The sequence below is a fragment of the Bubalus kerabau genome, chromosome 17 (assembly GCF_029407905.1).
Source record: "Bubalus kerabau isolate K-KA32 ecotype Philippines breed swamp buffalo chromosome 17, PCC_UOA_SB_1v2, whole genome shotgun sequence".
Classification (NCBI taxonomy): domain Eukaryota; kingdom Metazoa; phylum Chordata; class Mammalia; order Artiodactyla; family Bovidae; genus Bubalus; species Bubalus kerabau.
In genome coordinates, this window is record NC_073640.1 from 60,941,323 (window position 1) to 60,955,862 (window position 14,540).

A 14,540-nucleotide genomic window follows, 5' to 3' on the forward strand; every position below is an offset into this window, starting at 1 on the left:
TTAAAGCAAAAGGGCAGCTTTATTGTTCACAAGGTTTGTAAACCAGGGATAAGAAGTCTTTGGCTGTAACCAAAAGTATGTTCCTTGGAGGTGAAGGGGTGAGGGACTCCGAAAAGCACAAACCATGGAAGCAATGCTGCTGCTGCTGCTGCTGCTAAGTCGATTCAGTCGTGTCCGACTCTGTGCGACCCCATAGATGACAGCCCACCAGGCTCCCCCGTCCCTGGGATTCTCCAGGCAAGAACACTGGAGTGGGTTGCCATTTCCTTCTCCAATGCATGAAAGTGAAAAGTGAAAGGGAAGTCGCTCAGTCGTGTCTGACTCTTAGCAACTCCCTGGACTGCAGCCTACCAGGCTCCTCCATCCATGGGATTTTCCAGGCAAGAGTACTGGAGTGGGGTGCCATTGCCTTCTTTCCGATGGAAGCAATAGGACATGCAAAAAGAGACCGGATGGCCCTGGCAGACCGACCACAAGTCCTTGCTGGCTGACCTGTCATTTCCGATGATGGCTGTCATCAGAGCATGTCCTGAGCGGTTTTTCTAGTAAAAATCTTAGCACAATCAGAAATTCTTACAGTTTTTGCTTGTGGTTTTTCTAAGAACACAGTGTACGTGATTGAACCCTATGTCTGTCATGACTGCCTGGCTCCAGTTTATTTGGGGTCCCTGTTAGCCACAGTGGGTCCATTTTCCATGTTCTCTCCACAGGAAAAGCCTCTTATGTTTTTCCTTGTGTGAAAGTGTTAGTGGCTCGATCGTGTCCAACTCTTTGCGACCCCATGGACTGTAGCCTGCCAGGCTCCTCTGTCCACGGGATTCTCCAGGCAAGAATACTGCAGTGGGTTGCTCTTCCCTTCTCCAGGGGACCTGCCTGACCCAGAGGTCAAACCTGCACCTCCTGTGTCTCCTGCATTGGTAGGTGGATTCTTTACCACTGAGCCACCTGGGAAGCCCCCTTAGGGCATGTTGTTTTTACAATAAAATAATGAAGAGCAACTGAAATGATTCATATATGCCTAAACATATAAAAGTTAATTTTTCTAATTAAAAAAAAAAATCTCCTTTGGGACTTCCTTCATGGGCTAGTGGTTAAGAGTTCACCTTCCAATGCAGGGGGTGTGGGTTTGATCCCTGGTCAGTAAGCTGAGATCTCGCTTGCCTCACGGCCAAAAATCAGAAAACAGGAACAAGGGGGCTTCACTGGTGGCTCAGTTGGTAAAGAACCCGCCTGCCAATGCAGGAGACCTAGGTTCGATCCTTGGATTGGGAAGATCCCTTGGAGGAGGGAATGGCTACCCACTCCAGTATTCTTGCCTGGGAAATCCCATGGACAGAGGAGCCTGGCGGGCTACAGCCCATACGATCGCAAAGAACTGGACGTGACTGAGCAACTAACACTTTCGCACATCATGTTTTTACGGGTGGCGTTATGGGCATATCAAAACCACTCCAAGGTAAGCACACAGAAGAAAAACTATTACATGTGGTATAGTTCAATTTTGTAATAAGAACATCTATTTCCTCCTTGCCCTCCCAACCATTCCTGTAGAACTATCAGCAAGACACCCGGAGACCAGATGTGATGAGGTGTTATTCCTGGGTAAGGCTTAGGCCAGGTTCTCTAGCACCTCCTTGTCCACAGACCTCTGGAGCACCCCTAGGAAGGACCAGGCTTACTCACACCTCCTAGCCCTACTTCTGAACCTGTAAGGGGAAACACAGTTCAGAAATAAGAGGTCAGTGTCGGTTTCTTCACCGGATGTGTTGGAGTCAGTTTCATGGAGGGTTTTCTCTGGAAAGGACAAGACAGAAGGCCACAGGAGGTGTCCCTTCCCCCCTCCCTCAAATCCAGGGACACCTTGAAAGTGCTTCTCACCTGGTGTAGTAGATCCAGCTGAGGCCACAGGTAAGAAGGAAACCAGCCCCCATCAGGGTGCCCCTAAGCAGGGTGAGGACCAGGGGCCAGGAACCCTGATTCTCCCCAAAGTCTTGGGGGCAGAAAGAGGAGACACCTACAGGAGGAAGAGAGGAAGAAGGTAGAGGTGAGGTGTGAGTTCACATCTTAGCCCTGCTTACGGCCCCAGCTCTGAAAGAGAGCATCTGAATGTCCCTTGGTGGTTCAGTGGTTAAGAATCCACCTGCCAGTGCAGGGGACACCCATTCCATCCCTGGTCCGGGAGGATCTCACTTGCTGCAAAGTAACTAAGCCCGTGTGCCACAACTACTGAGCCCACACACATAGAGCCTGTGCTCCGCAACTAGAGAACCCACCGCAATAAGAAGCCCAAGCAAAGCAGCCAGAGAAAGATCTTATGCAGCAGTGAAAACCCAACGCAGCCAAAAAATAGAGAACTGGGGCATCCTTGCTTCTACTCACCCAGTACAACTAGGTTTAAGGACACGAGGCTGGAGCCGCTCGGGTGCTGAGCTCTGCAGGTGACCTCTCCTCCATCCCCTAAGACCACCTGGGGCAGCTCTAGGACCCCAGGATCCAAAGGCTGGGAGGGGCTCAGGGTCAGGCTCCCCCGGGACCAGCTTACATTGGTGGGGGGGTTGCTGTCGATGACACAGACCAGGTGCAGGGACTGGCCCTCCCAGACTCTCAGGGAGGTGGCATTGCTCAGGATCTTGGGGACTGGGAAGACAGAGAGAGCAGGAAGTGCAGGGCTGAGAGGCCCTTCTCCCCTCTCTGTCCTCCCAGATATAGGACAGTGGCCCTGAGATTTCATCACAGGCAAGGGCAAGTAGGGGTGAAGGCCTCCCCACCCCGGAGGTCAGGGGCGGGGGGAGGAGAGGCAACTCAGTGAACCCAGAACAGGGGGATGGATGTTAGAAGAAGATGTTATCTCAACCTGGGAGATAATATCCAAGGAGGTGGCCTCTGATGTGTGACCATGTGCTGGGCATGGACACATGTGGGTCTGGCCACATGCAGGCCTGCACACAGGTGATGAAGGAGAAGGGAGACATGGAGGGAAGGAGGAGGGTCAGCTTTGGGCCTGCAGACACCCCTTTGTGGCCCCAATTATGGCACGCTGGACAAGGCACGACTAGAGGCTGACAGGCCAGAGGGGAGGCTGCTCCAAGTCCAGGTGAGAGAGAGAATGCGGGCCTGAGCTGAGGCTGTGGTCATGGAGGTGGAGAAGGGGAAGACATGAGGCATTTTCAGGAAGACAAGCTTGCAAACTAAGTCTTGGGGAGGGTTAGGTGAGACATAGTCTAAAGAAATTTCTAAGATGTAGACTCTGATTACTCAGATCGGAGGGTCCCGACCAAGGGGAAGTGGAGGACACTCAGGACAGAGATTTGTGAGGGTCTTCAGTGTGGAGGCTAGAAAACTCCAGGGTGAATGAACTTGACTTTGCCCTCCTGCAGAAATGGGCAGGAACCTGATGTTAGTTAGTGTTAGTCACCCAGTCATGTCTGACTCTTTGAAACTCCATGGACTGTAGCCTGCCAGGCTCCTCTGTCCATGGAAGTCTCCAGGTAAGAATACTGGAGTGGGTAGCCACTCCCTTCTCCAGACGATCTTCCTGACCCAGGGATTGAACCTGGGTCTCCTGCATTGCAGGTGGATTCTTTACCATCTGAGCCACGAGGGAAGACCAGGAGCCTGGTACCCAGCTTGGGAACTCAGTCTCCTCCTGGGAAGTGGAGATGGCACAGTCAGGAAACTGACAGAGAATCAGGGAAAGGATGGCTTGGGAAAGTGAGGGGTGAGGAGAGGTGGGAAGAGAGGGAACAAGGGGAGATGACAGCGAATAGTCACCTAAGAGTCCACAGTGGCCCAGAGAGAGTCCTGCCAGGGGACAGAGAGGGGGACAGGGGAGGGGAGACGCAGGAGCCGAGAGGGGATGAGTGATGAGGGGCCTGATTCTGTTCAGTCTTCACAGCATCCCCCCATCTGACCTCCATGCTGCCCAGGGATCTCACACCTGTGCTGTTTTCCCAGAAGACCCGAATATCCAGGTTCTGCGCGGCGTCTGGAAGAGAAAGGAATAAAAATCCTGCTGCATTGTGACCAGGGGTCAGGAGTAAGGGGTGAGGCAGAAGTCTCCGTCTTCACCCCAGCTTGTCTCCAAGAAGAGTCCCCGAGTATCCCACCCAGGACCCTTCATCTCCTTCCCCTGCATCCTCCAGGACCCGGGTTCTTGGCTCCCCACTCACAGGACACATCGAGCCTGATGGTCGCCTCTGTGCTCACACCAGCTCCGGGGAAGGACACATGACACGTGAGGTTGGTGCTGTGGTCCTGGGGCTGCGGTGTGAGGGTGAGCACTGAGGAGTGGGGACTCTTGGGGTGCAGGGAGGTGAGAGTGATCCCGGTCCAGGAGAAGGTTGGGGGCGTCCCCATCTCACAGGCCCATGGCACCGCACAGGTGAGGTTGGTGGGGTGGCCGGATGCTAGGGTCCCCTGGACGAGGATGTCAGGTGTGTCTGTCAGAGCTGGAGAGGTGGAGACACGGACCCAGGACTGGAGGGGGGACCCCCGTGTGCCCCTCAGAGCAGTCTGTTCTCCAGCATCCTGTACCCCCTGGGTCCCTCCCAGGATGAGAAGAGAAGGTTCCCCTCCCACCCTGCCCTGGGGACCCTCAGGACCCCTGTATGTATGTCCACCCCTTTACCCCATCCTTACCCGTCACACGGACAGATAGCGGATGCCATTTATAATTATATTTCACAGTAGGCCCTCTCTCCAACCTAAAGAAGTATACTCCTGTGTCCCTTCTCTGGGCGTCTCTGATGTCCAGGGAGCAGTCCTTGGTTCGGGGATCTCCAAGGAGGAGGAATCGGCCCTGGGTCTCACTGAGCACCACATGCTCTGGCTCTGGGTTGTTTGTGGCCACTGCCGGATCTCTGTAGTCATGGGCTGGTTTTTGGAACCAGTAGCCGTGAGCTGGGTCAGAGTTGTTCCAGCCTTTCTGGGGATAGGAGACAGAGCAGGGCACGCGAACATACAGGCTCTCCTGCACCAACACGGACCTCGGTGCTTTCAGCCAGTAATTCGGATCCTGAGCCAGGGACCCTGCGGGAAATCAAGGATCAGCCAAGGCCCCACCCCGCCGACCCCCGCCCCGCCGTCCACTCACCTGCCCACAGCAGCGGCAGCAGCAGCGGCAGGCAGCATGTCTGAGCTGGAGGGTGTCTGGGCCTCCTGTGTATGAAAAGAGAAGGGAAGGGAGAGGGAGGTAGGGCTGCGGGGAGACCCGAGGGAAGTTGAGGAGGAGCAAGAAACTGTTCACAGAAGAGGAACTTCAGAGCCGGAGCTCCTCCCTCTCCACACACAGCAGACAGGACACCCCTGGTCCCAGAGACCCCGGAGACCTGCCCAGAGAGGAGCAGACAAGCAGGGGACCCCCATCCTGACCCCCATCTGGGGCTCGTCCCTCCAGCACCAGAGCTTGGACCTGTGAGGGCATGGAGGGCTGGGACTCAGGCGGCCTCCTAAGGTTCTCCCATCCGAGCTCCACTGTCTACACCAGGGCGCTGCTCAACTCCACTCTTGACCTGGACAGTCACAGCCTCATGGAGACCCTTGGGTGGTCATTCCTGTGAGATGCAGGGCTCTTTACAGTCTGTGGGAGTGTCTGGAGCAGAAGACAAGAAGGGGCTTCTGGGAGGAGTGAAGGCAGCAGCCAGCCACCCATTCACGCATCCCCCCAGCAGTGAGTGTCTCTGGGTGGTGACCTGGAGACCAGAAGGGATACGACTCACCTGGTCCCGGCCGGAGAGATGCCCCCTGCCCGGGGCCCTCATTTCTCCCCCGACACACAGCACTGCCGGGTCTAGAGTTTTGTCGCTGGTAAGATTGCCATGTGTCCTGGCAGCATTCTGGGTCTTTTTTTTTAAGTGAATATGATTTCTCTCACTCTAATAAAAAACTAACTCTTTTCCAATAGAGAAACTTGAAACTCTCAACAACAAATCCTTATTCCTCTTTTTCCCATCTCCTGGCCACCCCAGTTCTAATTTTCAGTCTTTAGGAAATTGACACCTTTGGTACCTCGTAGATGTGGAATCATATACTATTTGACTTTCTGTGACTGGGTTATTAAAGGTACCATAATGTCCCTAGAGTTCATCCACGTGGTGGCATGTGTCAGAGAATCTCTCCTTGATTTCCCTGGTGGCTCAGTGGTTTAGAATCTGCCTGAAATGCAGGGGACACAGGTTCGAGCCTCGGTCAGGAAGCATCCTACATGCTGGAAAGCACCTAAGCCCATGCCACACAATTACCTGCCTGCCTGCCCTGGAAACCGGGCTGCACAAGGACAAAAGCCATCACAATGACAAATCAACACGCCACAACCAGACTGTAACCCTAGCTGGCTGCAACCAGAGAAAGCCCACGTGCAGCAATAAAGACCCAGCATAGGCAGAAATGAATAGAAACTCCTTCCTTTTCCAGGCTGAATAATTTTCCATGGTTGTTGATCAGTTCATCGGCTGAGGGGTGCTTGTATTGCTTCCACTGTCTGGCTGTTGTGAACATGTGTGCTAATGTCTCCAAGAGTCCATCCTCTCAATTCTCCTTGGAGATAATCAGAGGCAGAATGGCTGGATCATGCTAATAATATATTTAATTTCCGAGGAAGTACCAATATCTTACCATCTCACCAACCTGCTGCCCCCCTGACTTAACCACGGCTATGATCAACTTACACTAACTCTACGTTTGAAGGTGTTTATCTTGGATCCCTCTCCTGATCTCCAGACATTCCTATCCAGCTCTCTCCCTGGCATCACAGTTGCATATCTAAGGGCTTCGCAGGAAAAACATGGCATTTCAAAGTCCTACTCTCTGAAGCCCTCCATGTGACACAACTCCATCTGCCCAGTTGTTCAGAAGAAACATTTGAACAACATCTTTGTTCCAACATCATCTTAGCTCCTCTTTTTCCCTCACTTACCACCTCCACTAAAAAATTTCAGGTACTTCCCTGGTGGTCCAGTGGCTAAACTCCCTGCTCCCTAGACTAGGTGCCTAGGTTCACTACCCGAGTCAGGGAGCTAGATCCCATGGGCTACAACTAAGAGTCACATGCCATCCCTGAAGATCCCACATGCTTCAACTAAGACCTGGCCAGGCAAATAAATAAGTAAAGATTTTTAAAAAGAAAAGAAATTCCACTAGGTTGACCTTCACAATAGATCCAAATATACGTTCCCTGTCTACATGACCTCCCTGGGCCATCGCAGCATCACTTCCTGCCTGGGGTGCCCAGCACTCTCGCCACAACTCTTTCTTGCTGCCCTGGATCTTTCTGGGGTCTCCTGGTGGTTCAGAAAGTAAAGAATCCACCTGCAATGCAGGAGACCTGGGTTCACTCCCTGGGTGGGGAAGATCCCCTGCAGAAGGGAGCGGCACCCCGCTCCAGTATTCTTGCCTGGTGATTCCTTATGGACAGAGGAGCATGGCAGGCTACAGTCCATGGGGTCACAAAGAGCTGGACACGACTGACAGGCTAACACTTTAGGGCTGATTCTGTTGTAATAGCCATTGGGATTCTGCTCCTTTCCTTGTGTGATTTTCCTCCAAACATGTCAGGAGCTGATGTGGTCTAATTTTATTTTTAATATATTTTTAAAAATTCAGGTCCACATAATGACAGCAGCATGATGACAGAAGTGTTCCTCATTCCCTTTATTTCAGTAAAATATTCATAGAATAAAAATTATTTTTAAGACTGCATAGGGGACACTTTGGGGAATCCCAGGTGGCTCAGTGGTAAAGAATCTGCCTGCCAAGCAGGAGACTTGGGTTAGATCTCTGGGTCAGGAAGATCCCCTGGAGGAGGGCATGGCAACCCACTGCAGTATTCTTGCCTGGAGAATCCCATGGACAGAGGAGCCTGGCAGGCTACAGTCCATGGCGTTGAAGAAAATGGGCATGACTCAGCAACTAAACCACATGTTACACCTGAGTGGCAGTAAGTACATCACCATGTTAGTGAAACCATCACCATTATTTCTAGAATGCTTTCATCATCCCAGACAGAAACTCTGGGTGGAGAGTCAGCAGGGGAGAGCCCGCCAGGACTTCGAATCCAGCCTGTGGTGTGGGCCCCTCCATCCCCTGTGTGGGGAGGAAACAGAGCTGCTCCGACTGTGCGGGCAGTGGACGGGAACCGTCTCTGGTGAGTCCTCTGACCCGAGGGCCGTGTTTCCCAGCGAGAGAAAGCAGGAGATGCATGGGTTCAGTGACTCAGGGAAGAGATGAAGCTGCTGGAAGGACCAGGGTCAGGACCGGGAGGAGACCGGCTTCAAGATGAGCTGTGCTTAGGGGGAAGGTCGGGGAGCCTTTAGTGATTTGCTGGATCCGTAGAAGGGGGCGGGGATTAAAGGCGGGCAATTTCACCTAGCACCCTGGCCCGCCTTGCCCTCTCACCCCGCCCCCCTCACCCACCTTGCGCCCCATCCCCTTCTGGCCTTCAGATGGGGGCTGTCATCAACGGGACAATAAACCCAGTAGAGCAACGGGTTTGAGGAGGAAAATGGCAGCTGAGTTTTGGCCGCCCCGAGTGTAGCAATCCCAGGAGCCATCCCAGGGGAGGTGTGCACTGGGATGTTGGTGGTGAGATGCCCCATCACTCACCTGAGGGGTTAAAGGGGGGGGGGGGGGTTCCTTTGCTTCTGACACGCCCCCTGCTGGCCTGGCTGAAGTCCTTGTGCAGCACCTCACTCTGCAGGACAGACCAGGCTCTTGCAGTCTTTTCCGATTGGAATTCAAAGGGGCGATGTGGACTCACCCCCCGCCCCCAGCCGTGGTTCAGGGACAGGATGGGTGGGACAGGGTGGTTGGCCCCACAGCAGGGACCTCCATCCCTGACAGTGGGCTGGGAATGGCGGGGTGTGAAGCCGGTCTCCAAGCGGAATCCTCAGGTGCGCCTGCCCACCCTCCTTCCCCTCAGCCTCTCCCCTCCCCTCAGCCTCCTCTCCCGGGGCAGTACTCACAGGAGGCCCAGGAGACAGAGGAGGAGGAGCAGGGTCTTGACAGCCGCTTCCCAGATGGCTACCAGGACCGCCTCTGCCAGGCGCGCCGACCGCCCTGCGGGAGAGTGGACGAGGCCGCGTCACCCGCTGGTCCTCAGCCTCATCCTCCCGCTCCCAGGTGGACTGTGGTCCCTGGTCTTCCAGGCTCCCCTCACTCACCGGATGGAGGACCCCACGTGCCCGCGTCCCCCCACCCCGCCACCTGCCCGCCCAGCAGTTGTCGTAGGGGGCACTCGTTTGCCTGTGGGCGGGGGTGGGCCTCCGCGGGCAGCCCCCGGACACTCACTCTGCAGCGAGACCCTCAGGGAGATGTGCTGGGAGCCCAGGGCGTGCTGAGCGCGGCAGGTGAACTCCCCTTCGTCTCCCGTGAGCACCCGCGGCAGCTCCAGCACCTCCGGGTGGGTGGGCTGTGAGGCGCTGAGGGTCAGGCTCCCCTGGGCCCAGCTGATCCTGGCGGGGGGGTTGCTGTCAACGACGCAGACCAGGCGCAGGGACTGGCCCTCCCTGACTCGCAGGGAGGTGGCATTGCCCAGGATCTCAGGGACTGCGGACACAGAGAGAGCAGGAAGGGTAGGGGTGAGAGGCCCTTCTCCCCTCTCTGTCATCCCAGATATAGGACAGTGGCTCTGAGATTTCATCTCAGGCAAGGACAAGTAGGGGTGAAGGCCCCAGAAGTCAGGGGCTGGGGAAGGAGAGGCAATTCTATGATCCCAGGACAGGGGATCAGTGTTTGAGGAGAGTCAGCTACAGCTAAACCTGGGAGAGAACATCCCAGGAGGTGAGCCTTTATGTGTGACTGTGTGCCGGGTGCTGACACGCCTGGGTCTGACAACCTGGAGCCTTGCATACAAGTGATCAGGACCCAGGGAGCCACGCAGGGCAGGAGGGTCTTTTCCGGGCATGTGGACCTCCCAGTGGTGCCTGAGTTATTGCAGGCTGGACAAGGCAAGACTAGAGAGAGACAGGGCAGAGGGGAGGTTGGACCACGTTAAGGTGACAGAGAATGGAGGCCAGAGCTGGGGCTGCCGTCATGGGGGTGGCAGAGGGAGGACACTGAGCATTTTCAGGAAGTCAAGTTTGCAAAGTCCTGGGGAGGACTGGGTGAGACATAGAGTCTAAAGGGACTTCCATGATGTAGACTCCGTTACTCCATTTGGAGGGTGCCTATAAGGGGAAGTGGAGGACATTGAGGACAGAGATTTGTGAGGGTCTTCAGGGCAAAGGTAGGACTGGAAACCCCAGGGTGGATCAGTTTAAGCTTGCATTCTGCAGAAAAGTGCAGGAACCTACTGTTAGTGTTAGTCATCCAGTCATGTTCGCCTCTGCGACCCCATGGACTGTAGCTCGCCGGGTTCCTCTGTCCATGGAAGTCTCCAAGCAGAGACTGGAGTGGCTTATCATTTCAACCTCCAGGGGATCTTTCCACCCAGGGATCGAACCTGGGTCTCCTGCATTGCAGGTGGATTCTTTACCATCTGAGCCACGAGGGAAGACCAGGAGCCTGGTACCCAGCTTGGGAACTCAGACTCCTGGGAGGTGGGGATGGCACAGTCAGGAAACTGACAGAGAATCAGGGAAAGGATGGCATGGGAAAGTGAGCGGTGAAGAGGGGTGGGAAGAGAGGGAACAAGGGGAGATGACAGTGAATAGTCACCTAGGAGTCCACAGTGGCCCAGAGAGAGTCCTGCCAGGGGACAGAGTGGGGGACAGGGGAGGGGAGACGCAGGAGCCAAGAGGGGATGAGTGATGAGGGTCCTGATTCTGTTCAGTCTTCACAGCATCCCCCCATCTGTCCTCCATGCTGCCCAGGGATCTCACACCTGTGCTGTTTTCCCAGAAGACCCGAATATCCAGGTTCTGCACGGCATCTGGAAGAGAAAGGAATAAAAATCCTGCTGTACTGTGATGGGGGGTCAGGAGTAAGGGGTGAGGCAGAAGTCTCCGTCTTCACCCCAGCTTGTCTCCAAGAAGAGTCCCCGAGTATCCCACCCAGGACCCTTCACCTCCTTCCCCCGCATCCTCCAGGACCCGGGCTCTTGGGCCCCTACTCACAGGACACATTGAGCCTGATGGTCTTCCGTGTGCTCAGGCCAGTTCCTGGAAAGGTCACTCGACAGGCGAGGTTGGTGCCATGGTCCTGGGGCTGTGGTGTGAGGGTGAGCACTGAGGAGTGGGGACTCTTGGGGTGCAGGGAGGTGAGGGCGACCCCGGTCCAGGAGAAGGTGGGTGGCGTCCCCATCTCACAGGCCCATGGCACCGCACAGGTGAAGTTGGTGGGGCGGCCAGATGCTAGGGTCCCCTGGACGTGGATGTCAGGTGTGTCTGTCAGAGCTGGAGAGGTGGAGACACGGACCCAGGACTGGAGGGGGGACCCCCGTGTACCCCTCAGAGCAGTCTGTTCCCCAGCATCCTGTACCTCTGGGTCCCTCCCAGGATGAGAAGACAGGGTTCCCCTCCCACCTTGCCCTGGGGACCCTCAGGACCCCTGTATGTATGCCCTCCACTTGGCCCCATCCTTACCCATCACATGGACCGAGAGCGGATGCCATTTATAATTATATTTCACAGTAGGCCCTCTCTCCAACCTAAAGAAGTATACTACTGTGTCCCTCCTCTGGGCCTCTCTGATGTCCAGGGAGCAGTCTTTGGTCCGGGGGTCTCCAAGGAGGAGGAATCGGCCCTGGGTCTCGCTGAGCACTGCATGCGCTGGGTTGTTTGTGGCCACTGCCGCCGGATCTCCATCGGTATCCACCCCTTCTCGGAACCAGTAGCCATGAGCTGCGTCGGAGTCTTTCCAGCCTTCCCTGGGATAGTAGACGGAGCAGGGCACGCGGATACACAAGCCCTCCTGCACCGACACGGACGGCTGCACGTCCAGCCAGTATCTCGAATTATAAGCCAGGGACCCTGCGGGGAACCGAGGATCAGCCGAGCCCCCGGCCCGCGACCCCCGCCCTGCCTTCCACTCACCCGCCCACAGCAGCGGCAGCAGCAGCGGCAGCATGTCTGAACTGGAGGGTGTCTGGGCCTCCTGTGTGTGAAAAGAGAAGGGAAGGGAGAGGGAGGTAGGGCTGCGGGGAGACCCGAGGGAAGCTGGGGAGGAGCAAGAAACTCTGTTCACAGAAGAGAAACTTCAGAGCCGGAGCTCCTCCCCCTCCACACACAGCAGACAGGCACCCCTGGGCCCAGAGACCCCAGAGACCTGCCCAGAGAGGAGCAGACAAGCAGGGGACCCCTGTCCTGACCCCTATCTGGGGCTCGTCCCTCCAGCACCAGAGCTCGGACCTCTGAGGACACCGAGGGCTGGGACTCAGGCGGCCTCCTAAGGTTCTTCCATCTGAGCTCTGCTGTCTACACCAGGGCACTGCTCAACTCCACTCTTGACCTGGATGGTCACAGCCTCACGGAGACCCTTGGGTGGTCATTCCTGCGAGATGCAGGGCTCTTTATGGTCTGTGGGAGTGTCTGGAGCAGAAGACAAGAAGGGGCTCCTGGGTGGAGTGAAGGCAGCAGCCAGCCACCCATTCACGCATCCCCCCAGCAGTGAGCGTCTCTGGGTGGTGACCTGGAGACCAGAAGGGATACGACTCACCTGGTCCCAGCCGGAGAGATGCCCCCTGCCCGGGGCCCTCACTTCCTCCCCCGACACACAGCACTGCTCTGAGGCGTGTCACAGGTGATATTGCTGTGTGTCCCAGCAGCATTGGGAGAAGTTTTTTTTTTTTAATAAGTACCTGCCTCCTGAGAAATCTGCATGTAGGTCAACAAGCAACAGTTAGGACCTGAAACGGAAAAAGGGACTGGTTCCGAATTGGGAAAGGAGTACATCAAGGTTGTATATTGTCACCCTGCTTATTTACCTTCTATGCAGAGTACATCATTCGAACGAAATGCCAGGCTGGATGAAGCACGAGCTGGAATCAAGATTGCTGGGAAAAATATCAATAACCTCAGATGTGCAGATGACACTACCCTTATGGCAGAAATCGAAGAGGAACTAAAGAGATTGTTGATGAAAGTGAAAGAGGAGAGTGAAAAAGCTGACTTAAAACTCAACATTCAAAAAACTGAGATCATGGCATCTGGTCCCATCACTTCTCAGCAAATAGATGGGGAAACAATGGAAACAGTGAGAAACTTTATTTTCTTGGGCTCCAAAATTAATTCAGATGGTGACTGCAGCCATGAAATTAAAAGACACTTGACCCTTGGAAGAAAAGCTATGGCCAACCTAGACAGCATATTAAATAGCAGAGACATTACTTTGCTGACAAAGGTCCATCTAGTCAAAGCTATGGTTTTTCTAGTAGTCATGTATGAATGTGAGAGTTGGACCATAAAGAAATCTGAGCACCAAAGAATTCATGCTTTTGAACTGTGGGGTTAGAGAAAATGTGTTGAGGTGTAGAGAGTCCCTTGGACTTCAAAGAGATCAATCCAGTCCATCGTAAAGGAAATCAGTCCTGAATATTCATTGGAAGGACTGATGCTGAAGCTGAAGCTGCAATACTTTGGCCACCTGATGCAAAGAACTGACTCACAGGAAGAGACCCTGATGCTGGGGAAAATTGAGGGCAGGAGGAGAAGGGGACAACAGAGGACGAGGTGGTTGGATGGCATCACCGACTCAATGGCCATGAGTCTGAGCAAGCTCCGGGACTTGATGATGGACAGGGAAGCCTGGTGTGCTGCAGTCCATGGGATTGCAAAGAGCTCAAACGACTGAGCAATTGAATTGAACTGATGGTTTTATTTTTTAATCCAGCGATAAAGAAAGATAACTGGTTTGAAGATGAAAACGTCGAAACTCTAAATACCAAATCCGGATTCCTTTTTCCTCACATCTCCTGGCGACCACAGTTTTATTTTCTATCTCTAGGAATTTGACTACATTAGGTACCTTGTGTAAGCAGAGTCATATATGGTTATCCAACTTACGTAATTTCTTTAGTTCATCCATGTGCTAGCATGTATCAGAAATTCCTTCACTTTTCAGGCTGAGTAACATTCCATGATTTTGTCTGTCTGTTCAACTGTTGATGGGCACTTGGGTCACTTACATCACTTGGCTATTGTGAACATGCCAGTATCTCTGAGACCTGTGTGCAAATGTCTCTGAGAGCCCCTGATCCCAGTTCTCTTTGATGGATATCAGAAGTGAAATTAATGAATCAGATGTTCATTCCATTTTTAATTTTTGAGGAAGTACTGTTCCCTTATCATTCCACCAACCCACAACCCCTTTTCCTTTTATCTCATCTGTGATCATCTTATCCTAACTATACATTTGAAGGTCTCTGTCTTGGAGCCCTCTCCTGATCTCCAGACATTCCTGTCCAGCTCGCTCCCTGGCATCACAGGTGCATATCAAGGGGCTTCTCAGAAAAAAACATTGCATTTTGAATCCCTACTCTCTGAAGTCTTATACAGTCCATGGAATTCTCCAGGCCAGAATACTGGAGTGGGTAGCCTTCCCCTTCTCCAGGGGATCTTCCCAACCCAGGGATCGAACCCAGGTCTCCCGCATTGCAGGCGGATTCTTTA

At 54.1% G+C, this 14,540-nt stretch overlaps 2 protein-coding genes across 2 annotated transcripts; both read right to left on the bottom strand.

The window, feature by feature from the left end:
* Positions 1-1,609: 1,609 nt before the first annotated feature.
* LOC129630703 (sialic acid-binding Ig-like lectin 14) lies at positions 1,610-5,759 on the bottom strand. Its single transcript, XM_055551203.1, has 8 exons — positions 5,718-5,759; positions 5,328-5,410; positions 5,093-5,157; positions 4,639-5,028; positions 4,170-4,448; positions 2,380-2,637; positions 1,879-2,014; positions 1,610-1,646 (listed from the first exon to the last, which is right to left on the bottom strand). Exons 1-8 carry the CDS (start codon positions 5,757-5,759, stop codon positions 1,610-1,612), a joined length of 1,290 nt encoding a protein of 429 aa, XP_055407178.1.
* Positions 5,760-8,619: 2,860 nt separating this feature from the next.
* LOC129630704 (sialic acid-binding Ig-like lectin 13) lies at positions 8,620-12,006 on the bottom strand (the record flags this gene model as incomplete). Its single annotated transcript, XM_055551204.1, has 6 exons — positions 11,967-12,006; positions 11,517-11,903; positions 11,049-11,327; positions 9,283-9,540; positions 8,958-9,051; positions 8,620-8,686 (listed from the first exon to the last, which is right to left on the bottom strand). Coding segments are annotated over exons 1-6 (1,119 nt in total), but the record flags the coding sequence as incomplete, so codon positions are not given.
* Between the last annotated feature and the right edge of the window lie 2,534 nt (positions 12,007-14,540).